This window comes from Ailuropoda melanoleuca, chromosome 1 (assembly GCF_002007445.2).
Source record: "Ailuropoda melanoleuca isolate Jingjing chromosome 1, ASM200744v2, whole genome shotgun sequence".
Lineage (NCBI taxonomy): Eukaryota > Metazoa > Chordata > Mammalia > Carnivora > Ursidae > Ailuropoda > Ailuropoda melanoleuca.
The window spans coordinates 206644337-206658991 of NC_048218.1; the positions used below are offsets into that span (position 1 = coordinate 206644337).

At 55.9% G+C, this 14655-nt stretch overlaps 1 protein-coding gene across 1 annotated transcript in view; it reads right to left on the reverse strand.

The window, feature by feature from the left end:
* The window catches only part of SMARCD3 (SWI/SNF related, matrix associated, actin dependent regulator of chromatin, subfamily d, member 3), a 28144-nt gene extending 15142 nt beyond the window's left edge, over positions 1-13002 (reverse strand). The window contains exon 1 of the mRNA XM_034639713.1: positions 12850-13002. Coding sequence (XP_034495604.1) covers positions 12850-12888 — 39 coding nt within the window. The 5' untranslated portion in view covers positions 12889-13002. The remainder of the gene's footprint in view (positions 1-12849) is intronic.
* Between the last annotated feature and the right edge of the window lie 1653 nt (positions 13003-14655).

The window sequence follows — 14655 nt, forward strand, 5'->3', positions numbered from 1 at the left end:
GATTTCGGCCAACCACTACATTCTGAGGTCTGAGATGTCACCTGAGTGAAGAAAACTGAGTAGAAAAAAATTCATGTACATTCCCTTGGCAAATGTTTCAGGGAAATCAAACCAAATGTTGGGGGGCAGTGGAATGTACAGATAAAACCTGCCTGGAAGCAACCCTTGAACCTGGTCTCCCAGATACCTGCAGCTCTGTGAGGGATCAAGGGCAGGCCCCACCCTGCCCACAGGGTCTGAGGACACTTTCACACTGCACGGGTGGGGGCTGAGAGTGCCCCGCCCCCCTCAACAGGACACTCTGTCCCTCCCCATGGTCAGCCTTGAGTGCACCTGCCTTCCTGTCACGATGTACTTCCTCTCTTGAGTCTGGGCCCACAGAAGGCCCCGGACTCCCCTTAGAGGCATCCTCAGCTCTGTAAGGCTCTGTGTGGCCCCTCTTCTCCCATCTCCCAGCCTGAACCCTTCTACTGTGCGGTCTGTCATAAGTAAAATTTCCAAAACGCTGGGCCACTTCTGTGAACAGCCCTTTTGCCTTCTTGCGAGAGAAGCCCTCCAGAAACCACTGCCCTCGAAACTGCCACTGGTGGTGGCAGTATTTTCCCCAGAGCTCCCCACCCCTGGACTCGAAGTGGGGTAGGGACCCTCCCTGCCACTCGAGGACACTCATTGACGCCTGTCCTCTTCTTGTTGCTTTTCGGGATCTTCATGGGTGGTCCTTGCCATACCTCGGTCTCTTGTCCCTCGGCCACCTCTGCTCTAGAGGTCCCCCACCCTCCCTCAGCCATTTGCTCCAAATCACCTCTTGGGTCTTATCATTCCAGCAGCTGCAGCCCCGCACCCCAAAATCAGCCTTAAACACCTCACTCCGGCCACCATCTCCTGTCCTTCCAGCTCACTCTGTCCAGTTCCCTGATTCCTGAAGCCTGTGACTCCACTGGAACCTCTGGTCCATTTCTCTGACCCACACCCCTCATCACAACTACAGTTACATAGGATTCTTTTTTAAAAATTATGATAAAACATACGTAACATAAAATTCATCATTTCACCTCCTTTGCATATACTCCTGACTCTCTTACTTAAGAGTTAAATCCAGCTTCACCAACTCTTGCCCCATACCTGGCACCTGAATGTGGCCAGAGAGACACCTAAGCACCCTGACGGGGTCTCCCTGTTCAGGAGCACCCCCTTCACCTGGCCTCATGCTGCGCAGCTGTCCCACCGTCCCTCCTCCACGCACGCCCTTCCCCGCTCTGCTCCCTATGTGAGTTTCCACATCTGCTCCCCTACAACCACCAACTCCTGTTCCCCTCCCCAGCTGACGCCCTTGCTTCTCACTGCAGTGAGACACAGAAGCTTCCAAAGAACTTCCACCTAGCCACCTCAGTGCTTGCCTGCTTTGGGAACGCGTGGTCCTAGCTATAGGCCAGAAGCGGGCAGTGCTCCGGCACAGCCCCAGAGCCACCTTGTCCTGCTCTCCCGGTGCCACTTGGTGGCCATAGGTCTGGAGAACTCGGAGACTCTCATTGGGCCTAAGGAGGGTAGAAGTGAGCTGAGTAAAAGGCAAAAGGCTCCACCCGTGTGCAGAGGACTGCAGGTTTCTTGGGGGAACAGGGCCAAAAGTGCATGGGATCAAGAGGAGATGGTCTTTGAAGCTGCTCTATGATCAAGGTCTCGCAGTCAAAGCAGAGCTCAGTCTCCCCGTGTCCCCACACAGCATACCGTCTTTACTCCTGGGCTCAAAGAGCTGTGGTGATGGCCAAGAGGCCTCGTGAAGACTCACCAGGGAGCAGGCAGTAGGGAGATGGAGGAGGATGGCCTCAGGACCTGCGTGGTGCTCAGCCCCCAGCTTCACAGTCCTTTGTAATTAAGGCCAGCTGGTGCCCCCCATCCCAGTGAATCCCCTCCAGGTAGCCCCTCAGCCAACCCTGCCCCCCTGCCCTTGCTCCCAGATCCGGGCTTTTGCTTTGGCCATTGCAACCTAGTCTGTCTTGGGACCGGGCTGTGACAATGAGGCCTTAATGCCCTGCACATCACTCCAGTTCTTCCGGGGTCCTGTCCTCTCCCAGGCCCTGAACCCACTGCCCTGGGTAGGGTCTCTGCAGGCACCACAGTACAATGACTCTGAGCTTAGACTCCAGAACAGGTCTTCTCAGCCTTAGCACCACTGACATTTTGGGCTGGATAAGTCTTTATTGTGGGGGCTGCCTCATGATGTTGGTAACATCCCTGGCCTCTATGCAGGAAATTCTACCAGCACGCCGCCGCCCCCACCCCCACCCGCAGTGCAACAAAGAAAAATATCTCCCAACACTGTCCTTTGTCCCTGGAGGGCACATTTGCCCTGGGTGAAGAACCGCTGATCTAGAGTCTGACGGTCCCGGGTTCACACTCAGCTCAGAACCTGGCACAAGTTACTTCACCTGTCCGAGCCTCGTCTTCCCTGTCCTCAAGACAGGGCGCCCTATGCCTGACTCACAGGTCGATGTGAGGCTTGAAATGAAGTCGTGCACGTGCAGAATTGGGCACAGGGTCTGGCACAGAGGAGACACTTAACAGTCGCTGCTCTTAGAGCTTCCTGATGCTGAGCCTGCCCGACTCTGTGGGCGAGGCCGCACTGCCCTGCCTTATCTCTGGGTCCTGGCGGTCCTGTTGTCCAACGACCCCCAGCTAGGAGACTGGTGAAAACGGGGAGCCCTCAGAGCCCCTCCGCTGAGGAACCATCACAAATACCATGGAGGGGACCTCTGAGGGCTCAGCCGGGCAATTATTCACAGTAGCTAATTCTGATGGCTCTGGGAGCCCAAGCGGAGTCTGGGTTCTGCCCCAACCGCTGGAAGCTTCCTTGAGCGCATTAGTAGGCAGGGTGGGTCTCGCATGGGAAGCTTATCCGTGCAATGCAAAAACTTGGTAAAGACTGCAGGAAAGGGGGGAAGGAAGACATTCAGAGGCCACCAGAAGTGGCAAAGCCACTGGACTCTCACCGAAGAAGAGTTCGTAAGGGCGACCGTCGGGCCAAGAGAAGCGGAGGTTCAGGAGCTGCTGCTGGAAGCATCTGGAGGAAAAGCAGGGCCTCCTCCCGCACCTGCCCCCCTCCTCCTCTGCCATCCTGCCGCGCACTTAGTGAGCACCTCCTGTGTGAGCGCTTGGTGCCAAGTGCTGCCCATGCACCCACGAGACACAGCCTCAGCCCCTGGGACACAATGTTGGAGGACTGGATAGGGTCGGGTGGGGCTGACAGCATGGAAGCATGAGAAGCTCGTGTCAGCTCCTGCCCCAGGACAGCTGCTGCTCTGCAGGGGGTTGGGGGGAGCAGGTGCTGTGCACCCCATTCCAGAGCTCTGGGCTTCCTTATGGGGAAAAGAGGCATTCAGCCCCCAACACCTGTGTCTTCAGTGGGGCTGTCGCTTGGCAGGGTGGCCAGCCTTGTGGCAGTGGTGGAGAAGTCAGCAGCCAGCTGCAGCCATGGCCGAGGGTGTGCCCAGTCGCTGAGCCCAAGCCCCAGCAGAGGTTGCAGGGGCAGCCCGCGGGGAGCAGGACAGTGGTGGAGCCCGCCATGGGGCTGTACCAGTGCACACTGGTGAATGCCAGGGGTGTCTGTGGGAACAGAGGGCTCGGGACCTCCCTCCAGCTCCACGCAGCCCCTAGTGAGGAAAGCTCCAGCCCAGGGAGGAGCTGGTGTTCCCGCAGCAGGGGGCATCGGGGACCTCAGACCTTCCTGTGGTGCGTGTGAGCCTGGGTCACCTCCCAGAGGTTCTGGCTACCTGGAGCTCATCTTCTCCCTCCTCCGTAAGACACGGCTCCAAATTCCTAAGCAGACGTCATAGTCCCCCCAGCACAGGCTGAAGTGTGTCTCCCCGCACCAAACTCGTTTGCTGGAGTCCTAACCCTCCTCCCTCAGAATGTGTTCTTACTTGGAGATAGGGTCTTTACAAAGGTAATCCAGTTAAAATGAGGTCAATAGGGTAATCCTAATCCAATATGACCAGGGTCATAAAATAGGGGAAATTTACGACACAGGGTCAGGTACACACAGAGGGAAGACGTGTGACTCGGGGAAGACGGCTGTCTGCAAGTCAAGCAGCAAGGCCCGGGGCAGATCTGCCCTCACAGCCTCAGAAGGACCCCAGCCCCCTGTCGACACCTTGTTCTCTGACATCCTGCCTCCAGAAAATACATTTCCAGCCTTAAAGCCACCCACTGTGACCGGCCTGCCTGTCCGAGGGCCACCCGCCTGTCCCCTCGCCCCCGAAAGCACAGCACTGAGAACAACGTGCTTATGGGCACAACACAGGGCCAAGCCTGGGGCCAGAACAGCTGAGCTTGAGTCTTTCTGCCACCACCAATCGACAGGAGCACAAAAGGGCCACGTTGTGTCAATCTCTCTTAGCCTCAGTCTGTTTATCTTTAAAATGGGTACACTGCCACTTCAGCTCTCTCACCAGCTTATTGCTAATAGCAAAACAGTACTGAGGGGACACATGTGGGAATTCTCTTTAAGTCCTGGAGGTCCAAACGAAGCCATCACTGTTAGTAGCGTATCACTCCTTGGTAACCATCCATCCCACTTTGGACTTTCATTGAACTCGCTGTCAATTAAAACCTCAATTCTCTTTCTACTCTGATTGTGCCAAAACGTGTCTCCCATCCCCTACTTCTAACATTGCCTATTTGGATTCAAGAACATATAACTTATATTTATTCCTGTTGATATCCATCTTGTAGGAATCAGCCCATTATTCCAGCTTGAGATCCCTTGAATCTGAATTCGGTAATCCGATATATTTGCCGTCCTTTCCAGCTATGTGTCATTCACAGATCCATGAGCATGACCTTCTCTCCTCACCCAGGTCCATGCTGACTGTACTGGAAGAGGACAGACAAAGCCCTCGTTCCAGACAGACAATCTACAACCTTTGGGCTGCGTCTTCAATTGGCAGCAACTTTACTCAATCGTAGTAACATGCAGTGATGTGCTGGAGTGTCATGTTGGTAGTTTAAAATCAGCCGTGGTAGGAGTATTTATACCATGGAAATTGGCAAATAATACAAATCAGATTTCAGCTCCCCCTTCCCACCCTGTCAAGAGCCAGTTGTTAAATATTTACCCGCACACTACTGCATCCAGCCCACGTTTATGTGTCACACTCAAGATATTGGGAGAGACTTTGTCAAACACCTCCAAATTCACACATACATCTTTACGGAGCTTCATAGCCTACAAAACAGTGCGGTATGCATTATTTAATTTGGTTCTTTCAACATCCCAGGAAGTTAAGGGGGCTGAATATTACTATACCCATTTTAAAGATGAGAACACAAGGTTAATGATTGACTCAGAGCCAGACAGGGAACTAGTCTCAAAGATGGGGCCCAGACTGCCATGCTCTGATCTCAAGGTCACTGTTCTTTTTGGCTTGTCATTGAACTGCCCCCCCGCCCCTACCGTTGGTTGTCAAAGGTGCTCTGAATTCCCTCACCAGCTGCTGTTCTGGGTTTAAAACTCAAACTTTGAGGGGGATTCTGCAACTGGGGAATCTACCTCCAGTCCTTCCCATTAGCAGCCCATCATTGGGATCCCTGTTTCTACCTGGGGCAGGATTCTCAAGTTTTTGACAAGACTCTCTGCATTCTGTTTAAAAATCGTTTATGGCAAGAGACTGCTTAAAGTGACTCCAACTCAGTGTGGTGTTTCTCAACCTGGGGTCCAATGATGCCCAGGCCCCTCGAGTTCTCTGGACTAGCAATGCTGATTTAGGGCTCTGGGCCTGAGGGCTAGAAGAGGTGACCAGTTGGGGGTGATGGCATGAGGGGAGCCCAAGAAGGAAGCTGCAAAGCAGACAGGTTTGGCTTAACCCACAGTGTCTTTCTTGAACATTTTTAAAATTTTAAAAATTGAGAGATTTCACATAATAAGCCAGATTTCCAGAATCTCTTAAAAACCTGGAAATCTAGCAACACAAGCCCACCAATATACTTGGAAACAATCAGATGGAATTGGGGAGGGGCTGTCCCTTTTCTAAGTGGCAAGACTTCTCCAATTTACCACACATACACACCCCATTTCGGGGGTTGCAAACTCTAAAGTCCTAGGCACCCAGCAATGAATGTAAATGAGTTGTGTGAGCTTTGAGCACCAGGACAACTAGCCTTTGACCTTGGGTCTAGGTGCTGGGGTACAAGGGGCTGGCCTGGGTCTACAGAAAAGGCTGGCTACTTTGTCTCTTTGAGGGCCCGTCTGGTTTGGGTCACTGCACCCCTCTGGGGGCTAGATGTGGTGGACAGACCCCAACTGGGGCTCTTGCACTAACCATTGGGAAGTTTACTCAACCTCTCTGTGTTTCAGTTTCTCATCTTGAAAGTGATGATGATAATACTATCATTTTAGTCTTGCGGTGAGGATAAATCAGCTAAACCATGAAAAATTCTTAAAACAGTTCCTAAAACCTACACTAAGATCTCAGTCAACAGTGGTTGCCACTCTTCTGCCCTGGGCCTGCTTGGCCCTTCTCCATCCTGTGGGAGCTGCTCTGGAGTCCTGGGGGCTGCTGAAGTGAGGGGTGGGACTGTTGGGGGTGGGGTGGGAGAGTCTGGATAGGTGGGGCCCTAGTCCACCCGTTGGGCATTCTTTGAAAGGGTTTCTGAGACAGTTTTTCCTGAGGAAGAGGCCAGAGTAAGATGGCAGTGGGGTGGTAAAAGTAAGTGGTCAAAGGAGAAACTGAGGCACAAAAGCAAAAGAGTGCTTCCTGCTGGGTGGGATGGAGTGGGGTCTTCGGAGGGAGCTGGAGCTCAGCTTCTCCCCCTCCTCTGGGCCCTTGACAGCTGGGGCCCCTCCCCCGAGCCCACCCACCGGGCCCCTGCTGTGGATTCAGCTGCTCACAGCCCAGGACAGCCAGAGCACCAAGGAGCTCTCTCCTCCACCCTGCTGGCTGGCTTTTTATTTCCAACTTGAAACTTTATTAAAGGCTTAAATATGCAGACTGAGTCAGACTGGGAAGCCAGGCTAAAGCTAACTCTGCATCTGAGTTCAAGATGTGGGAGCAGGGAGAATGGCGTTCTCAGCTGAGGGGAGGAAAGGTTGCTCACTGACTCCAGGCCTTTATGAGCCCACGCTATAAGGGTGGCGAGAGTGGAAGCTGGGCCTGGAACCTGGGGGGACATGGTCACAGGGTCTGCGGATGATGCCTGGACGCTGTGGTGCGCAGGGCAGCACCGGGCACCACATTTTAGCCCGCGGGCTGATGAGGGGTACCAGGCGCTGGCTGTTGAGCTGAGTGCTCGGTACTTAGCATCCCTCTGAATCTTTATAGAAGGGGCATCAAGTCCCACCTTACAGACGGGGACACTGAGGCTCAGAGAACTAAGTGCCTCTTCCCACATCAGCCTAGCTGATGAGGGGCAGAGCCCACCTTCCAACGGAGCCCCGGGAGCCCCGAAGCCTGTCTGCCGGCACCAGGCAGCGCCCCCCTCCGGCTCTCGCAGTGGGCACCAAGGGCGAGAGCAGCCTGCACGGGCCCCCAGGTGAGGAACATTTGAGGAAGCCAGACCTGAATGTTCCTGAGAGTGGACCCGGGGAGGGGAGGCAAACGTCTGGAAGCAGTCAGATGTCATGGAAGCAGAAAAACGTTTATTCTCTAGAACGCCAAAGGGCAAGACCAGGGACCCCAGATTCTCCTCACCACAAGAACAACTAAAGACCGGGTGCCCGGGTGCCTCAATCAGTTAAGCATCTGACTCTTGATTTCGGCTCAGGTCATGATTTCAGGGTGGGGGGGGTTGGTTTGGGGGGGTCAAGCCCCATGTTGGGCTCTGTGCTCAGTGGGGAGTCTGCTTGAGATTCTCTCTCTCCCTCTGCCCCTTCCCCTCTCCCCGCCCTCCCCTCCCCCAGGCCTGCTCTCTTTCTCTCTCTCTAAAATAAATAAATAAATCTTTTTAAAAAAACCAAACAACTAAATATGGAAGGAGCGTCTGTGAACATGGTGAACAGGTCCTTTTCTAAAGGGACTGCTGCCCAGGCATGGGCCAAGAGCTGCTCAGGTGTCAGCAGGCCAAGGCAGGTAGTTAAGAAAGGCCTACCCTTGGGTTGTGCAGGTGCAGAGAGGGCAAGGGCCAACCATACAAAGGGATCTCAGGGTCCTCTTCTTCTTCTTTTTTTTTTTTTTACAGAGAGAGCGTAAGCAAGAGAGCAGGGAAGGGGCAGAGGGAGAGGGAGAGAGAGAATCCCAAGCGGGCTCCACGCCCAGCACAGAGCCTGACGTGGGGCTCGAGCCCACAACCCTGAGATCATGATCTGAAGCGAAATCAAGAGTCAGACATTTAACTGACTGAGCTGCCCAGGTGCCCCCTCAGGGTCCTCTTTTTTTTTTTTTAAGATTTTATTTATTTACTGGACAGAGAGAGACACAGCGAGAGGGAACACCAGCAAGAGGAGTGGGAGAGGGAGAAGCAGGCTTCCCACTGAGCAGGGAGCCCGATGCGGGGCTCTGGGATCATGACCTGAGCTGAAGGCAGAGGCTTTATGATGGAGCCACCCAGGCACCCCGCCCGTCATGGTCCTCTTAAGATCAGCTGTCAGAGCCACCTCCTCCCACCGCCTGCCTCATTCATTCACGAAATGTTTTTCTGTATCGTGCGGAACACCACAGATGCAGTCTGAGCCTTTAAGGAGCAGTACGATGCAATCTTTAAACCTTTGGTACACACTATAAGCCATAAGAAGTTAGGACTTCATACCTAATCAGTGTGGGAGAAAGTGTCCCTGGAAGAAGTGGTGTTTAAGTAGAGACTTGAAGGATGGGCAGATTTAGGCAGGTGAAGGGAGCTGGAAGTGTGTTGCAGGCCAAGGGAACAGCATGTGGGAAGGCCCTGAGTGAGGGCAGGCCCTTGAAGCCGGTGAGGAAACGGAAGAGAGAACAGATCAGGTCTGTGTTGCAGGAACCCTGGCAACCCCAGGGCTGGGGTTGGGAGGAGGGGTCCAGACTGAGAGTGGGCCACGACTTGGGTGGCTACCTCAGTGGTCCAGGCAGGAAACAACAGCGTCATTACGGAGACATAAGAGAATGGAACTAAGACATGTCTACGAAATCAAAGGAAGAGGTGATTGTCCCAATGGAGACAGAAGGGGGAGGGTCAAATGTCACTCCCAGGTCGGGACTTGAGCTTTGGTGTAGCTGTCAGCAAGATGGCCAGCCCCACGCCCAACCGTGGAGGGAACCCCGTGCTCTTGTCATCATGGGTTCACGGGGAGACCTCTACTCTGTTCCTCTGGAGAGAAGACTCTGGAATAATCCTGCCACCTCTCCCACCCCTTGGGAGGGGCTCTCTGCCTGAGGAGCTGGGAGGGTCTGACTTCTGCTGGACAAGTTCCTCTCCTGGGTCAGGGGTGGTGACATCAGGGCTGTTCCGTGCAGCCTGCCCTTCCCTTTGGGGTGCATCTGCTGGCAGGAGGGAGCCCATCTTAACCTTTTCCTACACCCCAGATAAGCAAACACAGGTTCAAGCTTCTTTCTCTAGTCCAGCTGGCCCTGCAATAAAGCTGATAAGTCCCTGACACGGGGGCTCACGATCTACGACGGAAGGCGAGTGACCGGGCCCGCGCTATACCCAAACTCACCTGCTGGGCATGTGTGCTGGTTGAGGTGTCTATGTTCCTACAAGGATATTACCCTTCCCCAAGAATGTGTGGGACTCTGTAGTTAATTCCCGATTTTAAATAAACCTTCCTGCTGCCTGACAGTTCTCAAAACTGTCGTTGGAAATATTAACGTGTAGAGCATTTCCTGAAGGCAGGCAATGTCTTCCTCTAGTTCTTCTAACTTTTATCTTGGGATTGACCACGATCAGCAGTATTTATTTGGCTGCATACTATTGTGTTGGTCTTTGCCTTGGCCTAGGAAACCTGTGCTTAGCTCTGTCACCCAGTGTCCCCCTCACGTCATCACATAGGAGAGACTTCTCAGGGTCACAGGGCCTGAAATCACAGCGTCTTGGAGCAAATGGTTTGGCTTCTAGGCGGTGCGAATGCCATAAGCGCCCGTTTTCCCACTGCGGACGGGGCCTCGGGGCCTTGCGGCTTGTGCCTTGTGCACTAATGTCATCCTTGGCTGCCTCGTATATTCCCTCCCTGTATTTCCAATGTCCTGACTTGCTCACTACACGTGTCTTTGCCAAGTGCCCCCGACCTCTTCTGGAGTGAGGTGGAGCACAGCACATCCTCCTGTGTCTTCTTGTCTCTGCCTTTCTCCCCTCCCCACAGCACGCGGCTCCTCACTCCAGGCCCCAGAATGTTCTTCGGTCTGGAAAGAAGGTTGACATGGGAGATGATCCAAGTTTGTAAATTCCAGGAAAGGCATGAGCGGGACACATGCTCATAAGACACATTCTCAAATTTCCTGGAAGTTAAGTTTAGGTAACAAAGAAATTGGTTTCACAGCTTGGGAAGCAAATCAAGAGGTGGGCCAGGCTGAAGTGAGCAATTCCTCTCCTGCAGGGTCCTCACAAGTGACCAAGGGTCTGCACATCCCTCACCAGCAGGGGACACCGGCAGCCACAGCCCTGCCCCCCCCCCCAGGCATCCGTCAGCCGAGTGCCCACCAGAAGCAGGCCGACGCCTCTGGCACGGTCATCCGAGAGGGCGCACAATCCAGAGGAACCTGAGGCCCGTTCACTCAGCCCACGTGTCTGTGACTCCACCTTCTCTCGTGACACCCCCGACACCAACTCCCGTGACAGCCCCTCCTGGTGACACCCCCTCCTGGTGACAGCCCCTCCTGGTGACACCTTCAGCTCATTACCTCCACCACTCCACGCTCACTAATAACGAGCTCTCACTTGCAATCACACCGCCAGCACTCGGGGCGAAGACAGCCTCCAGCTGCTGCCCGCCTGGCGCGTGCCCACCGCGCCGTCTAGACGCTAGCACGGGGCCTGTCAGCATCCAAATGACAGCACGTGCCCGAGCCGCCAAGCGTCAAAGCCGGCTCCATGCCTGGGACTGCACATGCTGAATGAAGCCCCATCTCATGTTAATGTGGCTCTAAAACAACACGCCAGAAACTTCCCCAGCACCTCACCCCTTGCCTCCTTCATCACATGGGGAGGCCCCCAGGAGTTTCAGGACGGACCCTCCATTCACCTTGTGACCAGGCCACTCCGGGATCAGGTGTCGCTAGGATGTACCCACTGCCCTCAGAGCCTCCAACCCCCCAGGCTTCCCACGCCTCCCCTCTCCTGCTGCTCATCCTTCAGGGTGATCACCTCCTTCAGGCAAGGTCTGGATCAACCCAGGGCACCGACCTAGTGCTGCTGGGGAGCCAGCTTAGGGCTTAGCTCAGTGTACCCCAAATCAGCCACGACTTACAAGGACTCACCACGTGGGGGCCCCTGGCTCTAGGGTACCTCCCAGGGACCCCAGCTGCTCGGCAAGCCTCCACCCTCAGACACCGAGAATTTTAGAGTTGCCCAGCGAGTACACCAGCTTAGACCTTTTCTTTAGGATTCTGCATTAAAAAACCAACCCCTGCAAGCTGGGAAACAGGCCCGCAGTTAACCTAAGCAGGACCTTTGTGTGGGGCACTGACTTTCCTGCACCGCCCAGCGTTTGTCTGCCCCGTGGCCAGCACCAGGTGACAGCACTGGGCTCCCCTGGCAGCCAGCCACAGCACCATCTTGCCGGAGGCACAAGCCAGCCGCAGGGGTGGGAGGGAGAGGAACAGCCCAGGCAGGATAGAGAGAGTTCCTCGGCCCTTTCTGAGGAAGGAGAAGTTGGGAAAGCCACCCTCATTTCACCCAGCCCGTTGTCCTCTGAAAGCCCACTTCACACTGCTCCTCTGGGGCCTTTCTGCTCCTCAGAGCCCTGGGGCCTGAACTGTCTGCTGTGGCACTCCCTGTGGGCTTTCCCAAGTCTGTCCCCCTGCTGGACTTCCGGTCCTGAGGGTAAGGACAAAGTCCTTCACACCTCTAGGGTCCCCCAGCACCCAGCCTGTCAGAGAAGACTCCCACTGGTGAGGCAGCCAGGGTGACAGGTGGGGCTGGGCAGGCCTCAGACCCAGATCCTGCCCTTTCCCACAGCTGAACATGGCTCTCAGGCAGGCTGCCTTTCCACCAGTGCCTTGGTGCTTCCTTCTGGACCAGGGGCACCGATATGGTACTAGCCCGGCCAACCTCCTCATACTTTGCCAAGAGGAGGCCCAGGAAGTCCAACTCACATGCGATGGGCCTGGGGCACCTCTGAGTCTGAGGCCTGCTTGGTGGTAGCACAGGGCTGGCCCCACCCAAGGCCACGCAACAGGCTGCCACCACCTCCCCCTCCCACCAAGAACAAACCCCTGCCTGGATTCCGGAAGGATTTTAGAGGTTTGCCAAGGCAGGTTTGGGGTTAGGTTTCTAGAGCCTAAGTTGTGCTGGGCATCAGCAGGCCCCCCCCAGCTAGCAGAGAGCATGCGGGCACACACGCCGGTGAGGATGGAGGAGGTGTGTGTCTGCGTGGCTGTGAGTGGAGGAAATGGAATGAGCCACAGCCCCAGACCATTTTCACCTGAGCCAAAAACTGGTTTCAGACTCGCTGCTTCCTGGCTCCGACTGGCTTTGATAGGCAGAACCCAGGGAGCCAGGAGGAGAAGGCACTCAGAAGGGGTAGTGGAAGGGTGGGAGGAGATGTCAGCAGGGTCTGGGGGATGGCCCAGCAGTGGGGGGGGACGGGAAGAAGCATGTCATAGGTATGGCTCGGGCGGGACAGAAATGCCAAGAGGGAGCCTTGGGTTATGACTGGAGGCCAAGAGCCAGCACCTCTCAGTGGGGTCCCAGGGCTCCTGCTTCTGGGTTTGGGGCGGTGGGGGCAGCGCCTACCTGTACCACGGCGGGTGGGTGCTGAAGGCCTGGAGTCATAGGTGGCAGGGTCCTGCAGTGGGGGAGTCATCCAGTGCCCCCTCGGTGCCCGGGCCCGGAGCCCACTGCACCTGCAGCACCAAGGGCCATTGTGAGGAGAATCTGAAAGGAGAGGGCAGTGGGAGGGGTGGGCCAGAACCTGAGCCCCAAAGGCAGAGTCCAGATGGACCTCCAAGGGCTGCTGAGGAAGCCTGAGGGGGTCAGCTGGGTGAACCAAACTCTGTGACAAGGAGGTCTGAGAAAGAAACAGGAGGTGTGCAGAAAGGGACCAGGATCGAGGGCTGCACAGGGATCACGGGGCAGGAGCAGTGTGAGAGCAGGAAGCAGTCGGCAGAGACCAGGTCTTGCAGGACTGAGCTAGAAGGACAGAGCAGAGAACCCAGGTGAGACCTAGGCCCGGCAGGGGAGGCAAGTTCTGGGGACTTGGCATTAGGAAGGGGAGGGGAGAAAGACCTGGGCATTGGAGGTACAGGGCATGACTGTCAGGCCCAGATGGGACCTGGATGGCTTCTGGAGCCCAGAAGGAACATCTGAGGGAATCCCAGGGGTGGCAGGCACGTTGAGTAGGCCTGTTCTTAATCTGCCCACTGCGCTCATGCCGGCCCCTCCCTGTTTCACCCCTGGTTTCTCCTCTGGTTTCACCCCTCCTGCAAGAGCAGCAAGGCCACAGGCTGGGGTCAGGACTCAACTTGTGAACTCAAGTCCTTGAGCAGGTGGAGTGTGGGGTACGAGTAAAAGGCAGTGTTATAGGTATGGGGCGGGGGGGCTTGAGAGTGGGTCAGGGTCACACGTAGGTGGTGTTGGCCAGGAGGCAACTCCAAGAAGTGTGAGGAGGCAGGGCGAACAATGAGAGGAGGAAGACGCCAATGGGGGAGAGGTTACCTGCCCAGGGATGGTTGGGAGGGGGGGGTGCCCTGCAGGAAGGCTAAAGGCAGGGGGACAACCTGAATGGGAGAGTGGTGTCCAGGCAGGAGGGTGTCAAGTGGAGACAGGGAAGGTGCCGGGGTGGGGGGGGAGAAGGGAGTTGCCAGGCAGGATGGGAGGAGGGGAGGTGCCAGGAAGAGGGAAGGAGGGGAGGTGCCAGGCAGGGGAGAGGAGGGGAGGTGCCAGGCGGAGGGAAGGAGGGGAGGTGCCAGGCAGGGGAGTGGGTAGGAGGGAGAGGATGCCAGGCAGGAGCAGGATGGGAACATGCTAGGCAGGGAGGAGGTGGCAGGCGAGGGGGAGAAGTAGGTGCAAGGCAATCAGGGAGGAGGGAAGGTGCCAGACATGAGGGAGGAGAGGAAGGTACCAGGCAGGAGAGTGCCAGGCAAAGGGAAGGAGGGGAAATGCAGGTGGAGGGAGGATGGGAAGGTACCAGGTAGGGGAAGGAAGGAAAGATGCCAGGCAGAGATGAGAAGGGGGAAGTATCAGAGAGGAGGTAAGACGGGGGAGTTTGCCAGTCATGGAAGACGTGCAAGAAAGGGGGTAGGAGGAAGAGATACTAGGCTGAGGGTGGGGGANGGAGGTGCCAGGCAGGGGGAGGAAGAGAGTGAGGAGTGGGGGGAGAGATCAGGAAAGGAGGAGGGGATGAAAATGCCAGGCAGGGAGGGGGGTGCCAGGTAAAGGGAAGTGCCAGGTAAGAGGAAGGTGCCAGGAAGGGGTGAGAAGGAAGATGCCAGGCAGGGGAGGAGGAGGGATGTCAGGCAGTGAGGAGACCAGAGAGATGCCAGGCAGGGAGGAGAACGGGGAGAGGCCAGGGGGGCGGAGGGGGATGTCAGACACGGGGAG